This window comes from Erythrolamprus reginae, chromosome 1 (assembly GCF_031021105.1).
Source record: "Erythrolamprus reginae isolate rEryReg1 chromosome 1, rEryReg1.hap1, whole genome shotgun sequence".
NCBI classification, from domain to species: Eukaryota; Metazoa; Chordata; class Lepidosauria; order Squamata; family Dipsadidae; genus Erythrolamprus; species Erythrolamprus reginae.
The window spans coordinates 87,350,308-87,365,009 of record NC_091950.1 but is presented as its reverse complement, the minus strand read 5'-3'; the positions used below and the strand labels follow the sequence as shown (position 1 = coordinate 87,365,009).

Sequence of the window (14,702 nt, the reverse complement as noted above, 5' to 3'; positions counted from 1 at the left end):
CAAGTCTATATTAAAACTCTTGTTCCTGCACCCTTTAACTGGGTGAAACGCTGTATCATAGAGCAACTATTTTTAAACCGAGGTACCTCAAATGGGCTAACTTAAAGAATGTGTCCAAAATCCAGGACCCAAGACTTCTGTGAAATTGAAATTTAGTGAATTTTATAAACCATTTTACGATAAAATTGATCATAAAACTGTTTATGTCATACTAGAAATATGGTAAAATATTTTCTTTGCCAATTATTGACTCTGCTGTTCAGCATATTGTCAAGGCAGATACATCTGCCTTGACAATATGTTGTTGTGAGCCGCCCCGAGTCTTCGGAGAAGGGCGGCATACAAATCTAATGAATTGAATTGAATTGAATCTCTGAATGCATTCCAACTTTTCCTATGAAGGCAGAACATTAGAAGTTCTATAATTGTTGAAGGCATTGAGGAAACTGCTAAGGGAATATCTCTCAAAGGATGACCCAACTGGTCATGGGCTGTCTAATAAATCTATGAAATTATTGTACTATGTGTATCACTTCCTTCTGTGCTGATTGTGCTTTGGGAACAAAGATTCTGAGAGGAGAGAAAAACTCCTCTACGATCTCCTTCAACATTCTTCTACTGAATGATTTCTGGTTTGTCAAACTGGAAAAGGAGATATCTCCTCCCACGGAAGCAACTGAGAATTCTTTCCAGCCTTTGTCTTTGGATCTCATGGGGATAGATAAATGCTGTAACCCTTTCAATAGATTACTCTCACTTTTCCTCAAGCTAGGAAGAAATTCTGGATTCAATATCACACAATTTTCTCTGTACTGTATAACAGATGACTAACTATTCTTTCTAATCATTGAGTCTGGCTGAATAATTTCCTTCTAAAAGAAAAATTGCATGTTATATATATATAGCTGAGCGTATGCATCATATTAATACAGAAACAACAATAATAATTTGTGATTTCAATATCCAATCAATTCACCTACTATTTTTCTAAATAGGTACAATTGAAATGAAAGCTGATGTTATATTGTTTCATCTTTTCTTTTTAGTCTAATTTTGCTATGGGACGCTTTCCTAGTACTTGGAGGAAGTGTTATATGCTGGATTTTGGCTTGGCACGTCAGTTTACAAACTCATGTGGGGATGTCAGACCAGTAAGAAATTTTAATCAAAGTTTCAAAATAAATAATACCTAATTCAGTGTGATAATATGAATAACAATGCGAATTATTTAATGAACACATTTTTCAGGATGGTTTTGAAAAAATTAAGTTTATAGCATATAATTTTGGCAGTACTGTAAAGAAAAAATATAATCATATTCTAATTTTATCCTGAAGTATTGTCAAACCTTAGCTTCTGAATACTTTGTTTAGGAGGTGAAACAGATTTCACATGATAAATACAAATACATGTATTTTTATTACACGGGGTTTTAAAGCAAAATTGGTACTGGTCTTACAAGGTTCTGGCATTCATTTCAGTTTGTGGATACCAAGGAAATGGATAGGGTTCTTTTCAGCATGAGGTTAGCCACCTGTGACCTAGCAATCTGCTCTACCTAGTTCTTTTGGATGGTTGGAGTATGTGTGCACGGTTATTTAAGTTAGGTTATTCTTTTGGGGGGGTCAGGGAGGAGGAACACGCTGACTGCGTTAGAAGAAATAAGTTCTGTTTTGGTCCAACCATCTTGGACAATATTGCCCATTCTGGGGACCATGTCAAAGGCCACGGAGAGGGGTGCATATAAGACCAATTAATAAATAAAAATAAATAAATAAGACTACCATACTTCCAGACTGAATCATAACAGTTTTGAATCCAGCTCTCAGAACTGAATTAAATGTCTCTGCATACTTCACTGGAGAGTCACTTAATTGAACTTGGTGGCTTGGAAATTGAACGAATAAATGAATTGATGGATGGATGGATGGATGGATGGATGGATAGATAGACAGATAGATAGTTCTAATAAGAACCTACTTAGTTATTTCTAAGAATGAAGGGAATATGTAAAAAGTATTTCAAATTCTTTCTTTTATTTCATTATTATAGATTTGAACTGACTTTGAGATATTCTCTAGTGACTTTTATTAGGGAACAACATCTTCCAATATCTTGACAGTCTTCCAGACCAGAATTGACCCTCCATCACTTCTGGCTCCCATCCATTAAGGTTTTGTGGGTGGAAGTGTCAAACAGTTTGAAAAAATATTGCCAGCCCGAGTCTGTGATGCAATGGATGCTCAGCTGGAAGCCCAGTTTGCATCTTAAGATGTTAGGTTGAGCTGTGGTGGCCTAGTGGTTAGAATGCAGTATTGCAGGCTACTTCTGCCGATTGCTGGCTACCAGCAGTTCAGCAGTTCGAGTCTCACCAACTCAAGGTTGACTCAGCCTTCTATCCTTCCAAGGTCAGTAAAATGAGAAGCCAGATTGTTGGGGGCAGTATGCTGACACTGTAAACTGATTAGAGAGGATTGTAAAGCATTGTGAAGCTGTATATAAGTTTTAAGTGCTGTTGCTATTAAATGTTTCTGAGTATCAGATTTTGTCTGCCAAATCTTCAAGCAATTATAGCAAGCTTTTCATTACAATGAAGCAATATAGACATAATTTTGCAATATTGTGCTTTTATTTAATTTACCTTTGTAACTCTGGAAATGTGTAATGTGTATTGTGTGTACTTTTCAAAAATAAACAAACCACTCTGCTCAATGTAACTTTGATTGGAAGTGTGATTGGTGGCCCTGGCTGGCAAAACTGCCAGTGCAAAACTTTTATCTTCAAAATTGATAAATATTGTATTCCAGTGTTTATCAACTTGGCAAATCTGAGATGGATTGGTTTCAACTCCCAGAATTCCCAACCCTGGGAGTTGAAGTCCATACGCTTAAAAAATGTCTAGGTTGAGAAACACTACTGTATACCATTGTGCAGGCCTAAATTTGACCTCTTATGCATGCCTATTTGGATTCACTTTGCTAGGGTCATTTTAGATGTCCGTTTGATGTCCAGAGTTCCTCAATAAACATAGAAGCCCGCTGGTATTGGCAGACAGGGAGAGGCTACCTGGGAGCTATTCTGTTGAGGGTTTTTGTCATCTCTGTATGTATCAGACTCTCACCCTTCTGATCTCTTGGTAATAGATTTGATACATAAGATGCCATAATGCTTCACTCTGCTGTATAAAAAAAATAAAAGTAGAAAAACAGTAAAATAACATTTGATTAAGTAATTTTATTTGTAAGTTACTTAAAATGTGATCAAGATACAGGTGAAACTCGAAAAATTAGAATATAGTGCAAAACTTCATTTATTTCAGTAATGCAACTTAAAAGGTGAAACATAATACAGTATATGAGAGAGACTCATTACATGCAAGGCAAGATAGTTCAAGCCGTAATTTGTCATAATTGTGATGATTGTGGGGTACAGCTTATGGATGACATGGCTCCCCAAATCAACAAAGACTGTGGAAACTTCACACTGGACTTCAAGCATCTTGTGTGTGTGCCTCTTCATTCTTCTTCCATGCGCTGGGTCCTTCCAAATGAGATGCAAACGTTTTCACAGTCTGTGTTCACTGATTGCTTAGCAACTCTTGAAAGTAATACTAATTTGTAAAAGGGGACCTACAACCCAAAATTAAAGTTCTGCTGGTCAGCTTCCCAGTCCACAGTCATATGACTAGACTTTGGGTACTTGGCAACATTAATGCATGCATTGCTATTTGCAGTGTCCCATGATCACCTATGTTTTACAGTGCTTTTGCTAAAAATGGCACTTCTGAGATTTGTCAAAACCATGCCTACTGAACCATTAGTTCCCTTAATGATTGTGGCTTTTGCTTAATGACCACAGCATTCATTTAATAACCACCACAAATGTCCTGTTCACTTAATAAATGCCTCAAAAAAGGTTGTAACATTTTATAATCATTACAACATACAACTGTAATGGGCAGTGTCGATTATGGTTGTATGTTAAGGACTATCTTGTAACAGAATCATTACAGTATATTAAAGAAGTACATTATCAGCAGAGAGAAAACTCCAAAGTAGATGATAAAAATTGGTTGTATCGGCTTTTTTATAAATAATCAATATTTACTGACTTACACTGAAAAACTGACTTTTTTTTCTTTTTTCCTTTACATTAATAGCCCCGAGCTGTTGCCGGTTTTAGAGGTACAGTGCGGTATGCATCAGTCAATGCTCACAGAAATAGAGTGAGTATGACCATTTACATTAACCTTAATATTTAAAACTGAAAACTATGCATAACGTATCTGTCATAATTCTTCCCTTTTCTGTATTTTTAACTATGCTATATAAAAACCGAAACACAACCGATATGTCCTGAACTTGTCCAACTATTGCCATATTATATGATGAAATCCATAGTACATTAACATGTTTAGATGGATCTTTGCTAGTTAAGGGGGCATAAATTGAATATATTTTACAATGTGTGTTTATAAATAAATACATAAATTAAAAATAAAAATAAATTTTAAAAAATTGAAAAGAGATTGGTCAGGATACTATGAACTCAGCATCAATGTGGGAAATATACTGGAGATCTAGAAAAGCAGTGATTCTCAACCTGTGGTGCGTGGATCCCTGGGGGGACGTGATGTAATCACAGGGGGTCCATGAAGGCTTAAAGAAATGTTATGATTTAAATATTAAGTCTTCATGGCCAAAATGGTATTTAAAGGAAAACCTGTTTTAGTGAATTCTCTTGAAATCTACAAAATTTCTTCTAGTACCTCTATTGTACTAGTATCTCAATACTATCTGGATCTGAGCAGATAGGATTAAAAATCCAGTCTATCACTTGTGAGGTACATGATTCTCATCCAGTCTCATTTCAATTAAATAGGGCTTTTCCCCCCCTTTCATCTCCTAATACATCATCCTGTAACTGAAAGAAATAAACAGAATCACAGAAATAACTACCTTGTTTTTATTCTCAGGCTTGATGAATTACCTCTTTACATACTAATTATTATTGTACTATTATTGTAGTGGCGTTAACATTTTATTAAAATTATCATTTTATTTATGTATATCATTAGTCACATATTCAAATAGGCAATACTGTATTTCTGTTGATACAGTTTGATATTATGTTATTGCAGGGGTCGACAAAGTTGTTCAGAATCTAGGAGCCAGCCAAAAAATTTAGGAGCCAGAATTTTTTTAAAGCAAACTTGGTTTTTTGCCGAGTCTCCACCTGACATCGCTTTCACCCCCTCCCCCCCGGCGCAGGCCTGGCTCCGCCGAGCCGGCTCTGCTGTACTCCCGTCGGGATCCGAGGGGAGACCGTTAGTCAGAAACCGAAACAGAGAAGAAGGAAAGGGAGACCGGGCCGGGGACGCGGGTGAGGGGGGGAGGGGGGAGGAGGGGTTACTGGTCGGAAGTCACCGCGCACGCGGCCGGAGGAGGAATGAACAAAACCTCACGCCGGGAGGGGAGGGGCTTCCGCTTCTCTCCGAAGGCGGGTGAGCGGCCAAGATCGGAGCGTCTGTGTGCGGTGGGGGGGAGTGAAGGGGTTCGAGTAGGAGGCGGAATGGAGGCAAGGGGGGGAGGGAGAGACGCACGCAAGCGCAGGGGACGCTGGGAAAGCAGCTCGCTCCGAGGTTGATGGGCGGAGCTACGGAAGCCAAGATGTACCATTTCTGGGCGTAAACACAAGGCGGGAAAAATATACTGTATACACATACAGCAGTGTTTCCCAACCTTTTTGGAGCCGCGGCACATTTTTCATATTTTCAAAATCCTGGGGAACATGGGGGGGGGGGGGGCGCTAAAAAAAGTTTGGACAAAAAAAATCTCTCTTCCTCCCTTTCGCTCTATTTCTCTCTCCCTCCCTCTTTCTCTCTCTTCCTTCCTTTCTCTCTCCATCCCTCTTTCTTTCTCTCTTCCTTCCTTCCTCTCTTTCTGTCTCCTCCTTCCTCTCTCATCTCTTTCCTTCCTCTCCCTCCCTTTCTCTCTTTCCTTTCTCTCCCTTTCTGTCTATCCTTTCTATCTCTCACCCCTTCTCCCTCTTTCATTCCCTTTCTCTCCCTCCCTTTCTCTCTCATTCCTTTCTCTCCCTCTTTCCTTCCTATCTCTCTTTCTTTTTCTCCCTCCTTCATATCTTCTTTCTCTCCCCCTTCCTCCCTCTTTCCTTTCTCCCCCTCCCTTTCTCTTCCTTTTTCTCTATCCTTTCTACTTCTTACTCTTTCTTTCTCTCCCTCCTTCATTCAATTTTCTCTCCCTCCCTTTCTCTCCCTTTCTCTCTCTTTCCTTTCTCTCCCTCCCTTTCTCTTCCTTTTTCTCTATCCTTTCTACTTCTTACTCTTTCTTTCTCTCCCTCCTTCATTCAATTTTCTCTCCCCCCCTTCCTCCCTCTTTCCTTTCTCTCCCTCCCTTTCTCTTCCTTTTTCTCTATCCTTTCTACTTCTTACTCTTTCTTTCTCTCCCTCCTTCATTCAATTTTCTCTCCCGCCTCCCTCCCTCTTTCCTTTCTCCCCCTCTTTCTCTTCCTTTATCTCTATCCTTTCTACTTCTTACTCTTTCTTTCTCTCCCTCCTGCATTCAATTTTCTCTCCCCCCCTTCCTCCCTCTTTCCTTTCTCCCCCTCCCTTTCTCTTCCTTTTTCTCTATCCTTTCTGCTTCTTACTCTTTCTTTCTCTCCCTCCTTCATTCAATTTTCTCTCCCTCCCTTACTCTCTCTTTCCTTTCTCTCCCTCCCTTGTTCTCCCCTGGGGCTGCCTGTGCCTGCCCTGCACCACCCAACATGGACGGACAGCCCCCGGTCGTCGGTTCGTCGCCCCCCACCCCCCCACGGAGGGAGATCAGGCTGGCGAGGGCGGTAGAACTACGTCACCAGCCACTGGAGGGAGATCGGGCTGGCGGGGGCGGCGAATCCACCTCCCCAGCCGCGCGGAGGGAAATCCGGTAGGCGGGCGGGTGGCCGCGGCTCCCTGCGCGCCCCTGGAAAAGCGTACAGGGAACGGTGCCCGGGGCCGCTTTAGCCGCCCCCCGCTCCCCCCGCCATCTCCCCGCGACTGCCTGTGCCGCTGCAGCCGCGGCCCCCCCCCCCGCTCCCACCGCCAGTGCCCTCCCGCCGGGCCCCAAAGGACACTTGCCGATGACGACAGGGAACCTTCAGCTGGGCGGGCGCTGCCGTGCCGGTGCCTCCGACCTCCCGGTTCCTGCTCGATGCCGCGGTTTCTGGCGCTCTCCTGCTGGGCCCCAAAGAAGGAAGGCGGGAAAAAGGCGCGAAGAATGGAGCTCTCCTTCCTGCCTGCCTTCTTTGGGACCCAGCAGGAGAGCGCCAGAAACCGCGGCATCAGGCAGGAGCGGAGAGGTCAGAGGCACCGCAGCGCCCTGCCCAGGCGGCACACCGGTTGGGAAACGCTGACATACAGTACAGCAGGCAACATTTTCTAGGCGCCAGACAACATTTTCTAGGCGCCACTGGCGACCAGGCGCCTGGGTTTGTCGAACCTTGTGTTATTGGATTATATTAGATAGGAATACATAATACAGAAGATCAACAAGCAATTTTCTCTTTTTTCTATAGGAGATGGGACGTCATGATGATCTTTGGTCTTTGTTTTACATGTTGGTGGAGTTTGTTGTTGGACAATTGCCTTGGAGGAAAATTAAAGACAAGGTTTGTTCAGAAATATAGCAATTGAGATATCTTGAGGATTAACAATGAGACTTAATTTAAGGTATCTGATAATTTATTTGTTATTTAGTAGAATACATGATAAGTTATTTTCATTAGAATTTCATATGGTTAATGATTTAATTCCTGTCTGCTTCTAGGAGCAAGTAGGCTCTATAAAAGAGAGGTATGATCACCGTCTGATGCTGAAACATCTTCCTCAAGAGTTTAACACCTTTCTAGACCACATTTCTTCTTTAGACTATTTTACTAAACCTGACTACCAGGTATGACTTCTGTGCTATGACTTGCAAATCTTCTTTCCTTCTTAATATTTTAGTTATATTGACTGTGTAAACTTTTGTTAGTTGTTTTGAGGATTTTATACACTGCTCAAAAAGATAAAGGGAACACTTAAACAACAGAATATAATTCCAAGTAAATCAAACTTCTGTGAAATCAAACTGTCCACTTAGGAAGCAACACTGATTGACAATCAATTTCACATGCTGTTGTGCAAATAGAATAGTTGTAAAAATGAAATATTCAATGAGAATATTTCATTCACTAAGATCTAGGATGTGTTTTTTGAGTGTTCCCTTTATTTTTTTGAGTAGTACAGTATATGTTCCAATCTACATTTTGTTAAAACCATGTTAAATTCATGTTATGTTAAAAGTAGCTGCCATTCCTTGTTGGCTATATATTAATTTGAATATTGGCTGTCTGTTTTTATATTTCTATTTAATTAGTTTAAATTTTTATATTTCTATTTAATAATTTATTTATTTTTTGCTTTGAGAGGTTTTTACCTCAAAATCAGAGTATAAATCTATAATCAATATGTATTATCAGAAATAAATCTGAACTGTAACAAACTTAAGTTGCTTTCCTAGTATTGAGTTGCTATTTTATATGTCATTATAATAGCATGGACTTGGCTGCCTGTTGAAGCAGGTATATAGACAGATAGAGGGTGAAAAGGGGTGAAAATAGTAGCACATAACAATTTTCTTAAAAATTCAGTTTAGGTTATTTTTTTTAAAGATCCTGTTATATTCTTGATACTCACAGGATATTTAAATCTATCTATCTCCTATTACCAGGACACACAGTAGCAAGAATTCTTACATGCAGTGTCAAGAAATTTATAAATGAGGTTATGTGTTGTTATAATATTTAATGTTATCTAATAATAAATATTCTATGAAGATTGTGTATAAAGGTCTACTTTCAGGCAATGCCAGAATAAAGTTTTCAAAAAGTTGTCTGAAGAAATAATTGACACTAAACATAATTCCTTTCTTTTTTTTATAGCTTCTCATGTCCGTTTTTGATAACAGTATGAAGAATTTTGGGGTGACAGATAGCGATCTGTTTGACTGGGAAAAGAGTGGGGCTGATGGTTCTCTCACTACTACCACCACTTCCACTACTCCACAACTGCATACTCGACTGACTCCAGCTGCTATAGGGTATTTTAAATCATTTCTTTGGATGTTAGATTAATTAGCATATCAAGTTATCATTGCTTCTTCAGGGATGATAGGATTGCAATTATTATGGAAACAAATACTCTATAATAAGATGCTGACAAATCTTAACCACCTAATATATGATTATTAATCCCATGATAAGATCAAGTATCTAAGATTAAGTTCATGCATCTCAGATTAATTGATGGATCCAGATTCGATATTTTGTGTCAGATATTTAGAATGGTGTCTTGTAATAACTTGCATTTTTATGCACTTATTGCGTTTGTGGAATTGTGCCCAGCTGCCATTTTTAGAATGATCTGCTCCCTTCTTCATGTAGAGGGAGCGAATGAACCCTTACAGAGCAGAGCTGAAGAATTTGTCCAGCTTCTTGCGGACAAAGTCGCTCAGATTCGGATGGACCTGGACTCCAATTTAGTAATGTCAACTGAGATGATAGGGACAAGTCTTAGTCCTGTTGTGTGGGATGAGTTTGACCTAGTAACACCTGAGGAAGTGGACAAGGCCATACGAGCAATGAGCTCCTCCACCTATTTATTGGACCCGTGCCCCACCAGGCTGGTTTCAGCCAGTAGGGAGGTGACGCGAGACTGGATGCAGGCACTGATCAATGCCTCCTTGTGCGAGGGGTCCTTCCCACAGCCACTAAAGCTGGCTGTGGTGAGGCCCCTCCTCAAGAAGTCTTCCCTGGATTCAGTGGATTTAAAAAACTACTGTCCAGTTTCAAACCTACCTTTCATAGATAAGTTTGTTGAGTAGGTAGTGGCGCTTCAACTCCTACGGTCATTGGATGCAACCGATTATCTAGATCCTTATCAGTCATATTTAAGGCCCGGCTACAGCACTGAAACTACTTTGGTCACGCTGATGGATAATCTCTGGTGAGCTCGAGATGGGGGGGGGGGGTCATTCCATCTGTTGGTGCTCCTTGACCTCTCAGCGGCTTCAATATCATTGACCATGGTATCTTTCTGTCAGTTTAAAAATATTGTCAGTTTAGAAAAAAGCCTGGGACATCTTTAGTATTAATTTTCACTTTTTTATACGCAGAATTGCCAATGCTACACCAATACCAGGAGATTTATTACGAGAGAATACAGATGAAGTATTTCCTGATGAACAACTTAGTGATGGTGAGAATGGTATTCCTATTGGAATCTCACCAGAAAAGTTACCAGAGTCCCCTGGACATCGTCTTCAGGAAAAGGATGTGTGGGAAGAAATGGATGCTAACAGGAATAAGATTAAATTGGGCGTACATAAAGTAAGTGTTGCAGTTGAATAAATGATATCATTTACTTTTTTTCATGTTAACATATACATCTTATTTTTCCAGCAGTGACTAATCAAGTATCCATGGAAAATGAATAAACAGAGTATGATGAACAAAACCATTAATTTGTCTTTAATGTGAGATAGATAGATAAGAGAGACAGAGAGGAAGAAGGAGGGAGAGGGAGAGAGGTTTCATTTCTAGTTGCTAATACTGCAGCTAAAACTAGATAGAATAATATTGGTCTGTTTGTAAAAATTTTGAATGTTTCAATGAATTTCTTAAGACTATGAAATTGCTTTGTCTTAATGTAGTGCAACATGAGAGTCGAAACATACACATACAGAGAGAGAGAGAGAGAGAGAGAGACAGAGACAGAGACAGAGACAGAGACAGAGAGAGAGAGAGATATGACTGCTATTCAGTCATGTCTGATTCTCTAAAACTGCAGAGATTGCTCAGAAATATCCCTGCACTTTTCCTGGCAAGGTTTTTCAGAAGTGGATAGCCTTGTCTATTTCCCAGGGCTGAGAGAGAATGACTGGCCCAATGTCATCCAGCTCATTTAAGAATGAGAGAAATTTAGAATTAACAAATGATAATGAAATGTAGCAGGTTAGAGCAACAAAAAGTAGAATGTTTGAAGAAAATAGGTACAGGAAGGAAATTTTAAGAGTAGGAAGCTAGGGAAGCTACATGAGTTCATGAAAATTGGGTGAACAGATGTAGGGTAGTTAGGTGAGCTAGTGGTCAAACTTGATATAAAATAGCTGTTTATGTTACATTGTGTTTCTAAAATATTCAGATAATTTTGCAATTACTGGTTATCAAATAGAGGAAGGGTGCCAGAACTGTTTTTAACATCACATTTGGAAAATTATATAAAATTATCTAACATTCAAGTATTTTGATAAGATTGGATTGTTATCCTTAAGTTAATTTATTTTTTATATTGTGACACTCCTTTATAGGCGACTACAGAAGAAGAACACAGTCATGGGCCAATGAATGGAGTGTTTAATGCACCAAGCCTTGGTTCTCCAATTAGAGTCCGTTCGGAGACCACACAGCCAGATCGGGATGTTCCTCTGGTACGAAAGTTACGATCAATCCACAGTTTTGAACTGGAGAAGCGCTTGACTTTGGAGTCAAAGCCAGATGCAGACAAGTTTCTGGAAATCTGGTAGGTAATGGTTTGTTTTAGGCAGATTTCCCTTTACAGCTGTGTGGTTTAGTTTTGTCTTTAGATGTATATGAATATAATTCTCAACTGTTTGTCTATGGGTATGTACATAATTCTCCACTCTGTGTGTGTGTGTGTGTGTGTGTGTAGCTGTTTATGTTAAATCGTGTTTCTAAAATATTCAGACAATTTTGCAATTACTGATAATCAAATAGAGGGAAGGTGCCAGAACTGTTTTTAAAATCACATTGGAAAATCATATAAAATTATCTTACATCCTTTTACCATGTAAGATTGATAATATCTTGGCGATGTTTCAACAAAGTCCCAGTCATCATCTTCAGGCTGGTGTTTTTGGCTTCGTGCTAGGATGAACAAAGCGTGGTCGGAGCTGTGTGTGTGTGTGTGTAGTGTTGGCTTGATTGCTGTAAGCGGGTTGGTTGGCTATGTTGTGACACCTTAATTAGTTGATGGGGTAACACCTTGAGTAGTTCTTGGAGCTGATGTTTGCAAATTAGTTGACTGTTTTGTAATGTTTGTCTGTGGTGTAACATCCTGAGTTTTGGTTTGGCTTCGAGTTTGTGGTCTGGCTATGTGTTTATGGCATGTGTCAGTTTGCTTTGTGTGAGTGTCCGGGAGGTGTGCAGCAGTTGGAGGTGCTGCCGTGATTTGGTTTCTTGGTGGTGGTTGTATTTTGTCTGTGGAGTGGGCATGGGTTTGGATCTGGTGAGGGTGATTGGTGGTGGCACCCTGTGTTGTCCTGGGTCTGGTGTCAGTTTTTGTGGCTGGGATTTGTTTGTTGATTAGGGCTAGTTTCCAGATGTCTGGTAGGCTTTGTTCACCCTAACACGAAGCTGAAAACACCAGCCTGAAGATGATTAGTGGGACCTTGTTGAAACGTCACCAAGATACTATCAAACTTACATGGGACAAGACCTGTGTGTGTGTGTGTGTGTGTGTGTATAGATGTGTGCGTGCATACACACATACACATACACAGACACACACATATATATGTAACATATTTTGCTGATAATGAAAAGGAAGGGAGACCACTATATATCTATTTTATAGATATGTGTGTGTGTGTGTGTGTGTGTGAGAGTGGGTGGGTGGGTGTATGGCTGGCTGATGAGCAAATAAGCTCAAAATAGATCTATATTAGTCTCCCTTCCTTTTCATTATCAGCAATAATATGTTATATGCATATATACACATACATATATAACATATTTTTGCTGATAATGAAAATGAAAGGAGAGTAGTATAGATCTATTTCAAGCTATTTAACTCTCATCAGCTAGCCATACCCTTATCGGGACTTGAACCTGGGTGGCCTGCCTATAAGGCAGTAGCTTTAACCTGTAAGCCAGGCTCTCCTCGTATATCAGCTTGTACCAGGGAAGAATTATATATGTTTTTTTTCTGTGTTGAATCACCCTGGCATACTCAAATATGTGAGGAAACACAGCCCCTCCAGGGGCCATCCAGGAGATTGTATAGACCAATTTCACACACACACACACACACACACACACACAGAGAGATTTACATATAGCTAACCTTCATGGCAGTTTCATTCTAGTCAGGTGTGGATAATAACAATATAGAAAGAAATGGAAAAATGGGTTCCTGAATATACAGAAATAGAAGACATATAAATGACCTCCACAAAAAAAGGTGCCTGATTTTGAACTATCATGTCAGCAATGGACAATCCTGAATAGAATTCCACCTCACACAGACTCTGTATAAATGGGGCATAATACCCTTCCCTCAGTGTGACTGCGGAGTCTCACGTCAAACTGTAGATCACATTGTGACTGACTAGCTGTAAGCTGAGGACATACATACTGGTCGAATATCTGATTTGTTAATATAAATGATGCTATGCTTCAATGGCCAAATAATACAGTGTGTATTTTATTTCCATGGATAACTAGGGCCGCCTAATTTTTTAATGAAACTTAAAGTTGTTTGAAAATATATTTATTTATATGATGTCCTGTGGATTCTGCTTTATATTGCTGAGATACAAAAAATATATTGATATATAATGTTTTTTTTCTTTTATCATTCCCTAGCATGGAAAAAAAGAAAAGAGATCTTAATGGTGGCAAAGAACCTATAATTCCAGCTTCTCAGAAAACACGTGCTCCTGCAGCTTCTTCCTGTCAGGAACATGTCTGGCATTATGATGAAGAGTATCTGCCTGAAGCTTCCAAGCTGGTTTCAGGACCTTCTCCAGAACAAGGTGATGGCGGTGTTAGCAACGGATACGTCGCTGTCAATTTGAATTCCTGCCAGCAGGAGGTAGATTCTAAGGAATGGGTGATTGTTGATAAAGAACAGGACCTTCAGGATTTCAGAACTAATTGTGCTACAGGGCATAAAACAACTGGAAGTCCTTCTGATGAAGAACCTGAGGTACTCCAGGATTTTGAAGAGTCCCCACAAGAGGATAAACCTGGGCTTCAAACCAAGCATACACCTGATGGAGCAGCACTTAATTTAGGCACTGAATGTTGTGGAATTGCAGCTTCAGAACAGTTTACAGATGAACTAGAACTCCCAATTGGAATTGCTGGCCATGCTCTTGCTGTCACGCCTACAAGCCTAATGGAAGCACAAGCAGAAGGGGCTCTTACTCCAGTAAGTAAACTAACAGCTAGAGTCTGTTGTAGTTCAGGCAAATTAAGAAAATTGCTAACTGAAAACATGGCATTTGGATTACAATCAAAGCACTGTTTAGAGATGATAATCTGCTTTAGTTCTTTGAAAAGAGGGTGAAAATGTTCATAACATTTTTATATTTTTCAAATATTGTGCTGAAAAGATGTTTTTGCAATGACCAGAGCTCTTGCAACTGGCTTTATTATTGTATGTGCCATTAAATATTTTAACAGAAATATCATACCAGAAAAGCACAATAACTATGATATTTAAACAATTAATTATTTGCATAGAATATTTTCATAGGTATTTTTTAAAATATGAATTATAGCCCAAAAGGAAGTTTGTCCCTAATTTGGTTCTGACAGATGTATGTTTCAGGTAAGACCTTAAGAAGCTGATTGCGGTGGCA

The 14,702-nt window shown here is 39.6% G+C and overlaps 1 protein-coding gene across 4 annotated transcripts in view; it reads left to right on the top strand.

Annotated features, from left to right (window-relative positions):
• TTBK2 (tau tubulin kinase 2) overlaps positions 1 to 14,702 on the top strand; it is a 71,871-nt gene that overhangs the window by 33,695 nt on the left and 23,474 nt on the right. For 2 of the 4 annotated variants that reach the window (XM_070757788.1, XM_070757772.1), the window contains exons 6-14: positions 1,047 to 1,151; positions 2,983 to 3,102; positions 4,160 to 4,225; positions 7,573 to 7,665; positions 7,824 to 7,949; positions 8,980 to 9,137; positions 10,212 to 10,425; positions 11,406 to 11,617; positions 13,702 to 14,269. In XM_070757788.1, the coding sequence (XP_070613889.1) occupies positions 1,047 to 1,151; positions 2,983 to 3,102; positions 4,160 to 4,225; positions 7,573 to 7,665; positions 7,824 to 7,949; positions 8,980 to 9,137; positions 10,212 to 10,425; positions 11,406 to 11,617; positions 13,702 to 14,269 (1,662 nt within the window). The remainder of the gene's footprint in view (positions 1 to 1,046; positions 1,152 to 2,982; positions 3,103 to 4,159; positions 4,226 to 7,572; positions 7,666 to 7,823; positions 7,950 to 8,979; positions 9,138 to 10,211; positions 10,426 to 11,405; positions 11,618 to 13,701; positions 14,270 to 14,702) is intronic. The other 2 variants (XM_070757798.1, XM_070757780.1) reach the window with 1 other exon arrangement.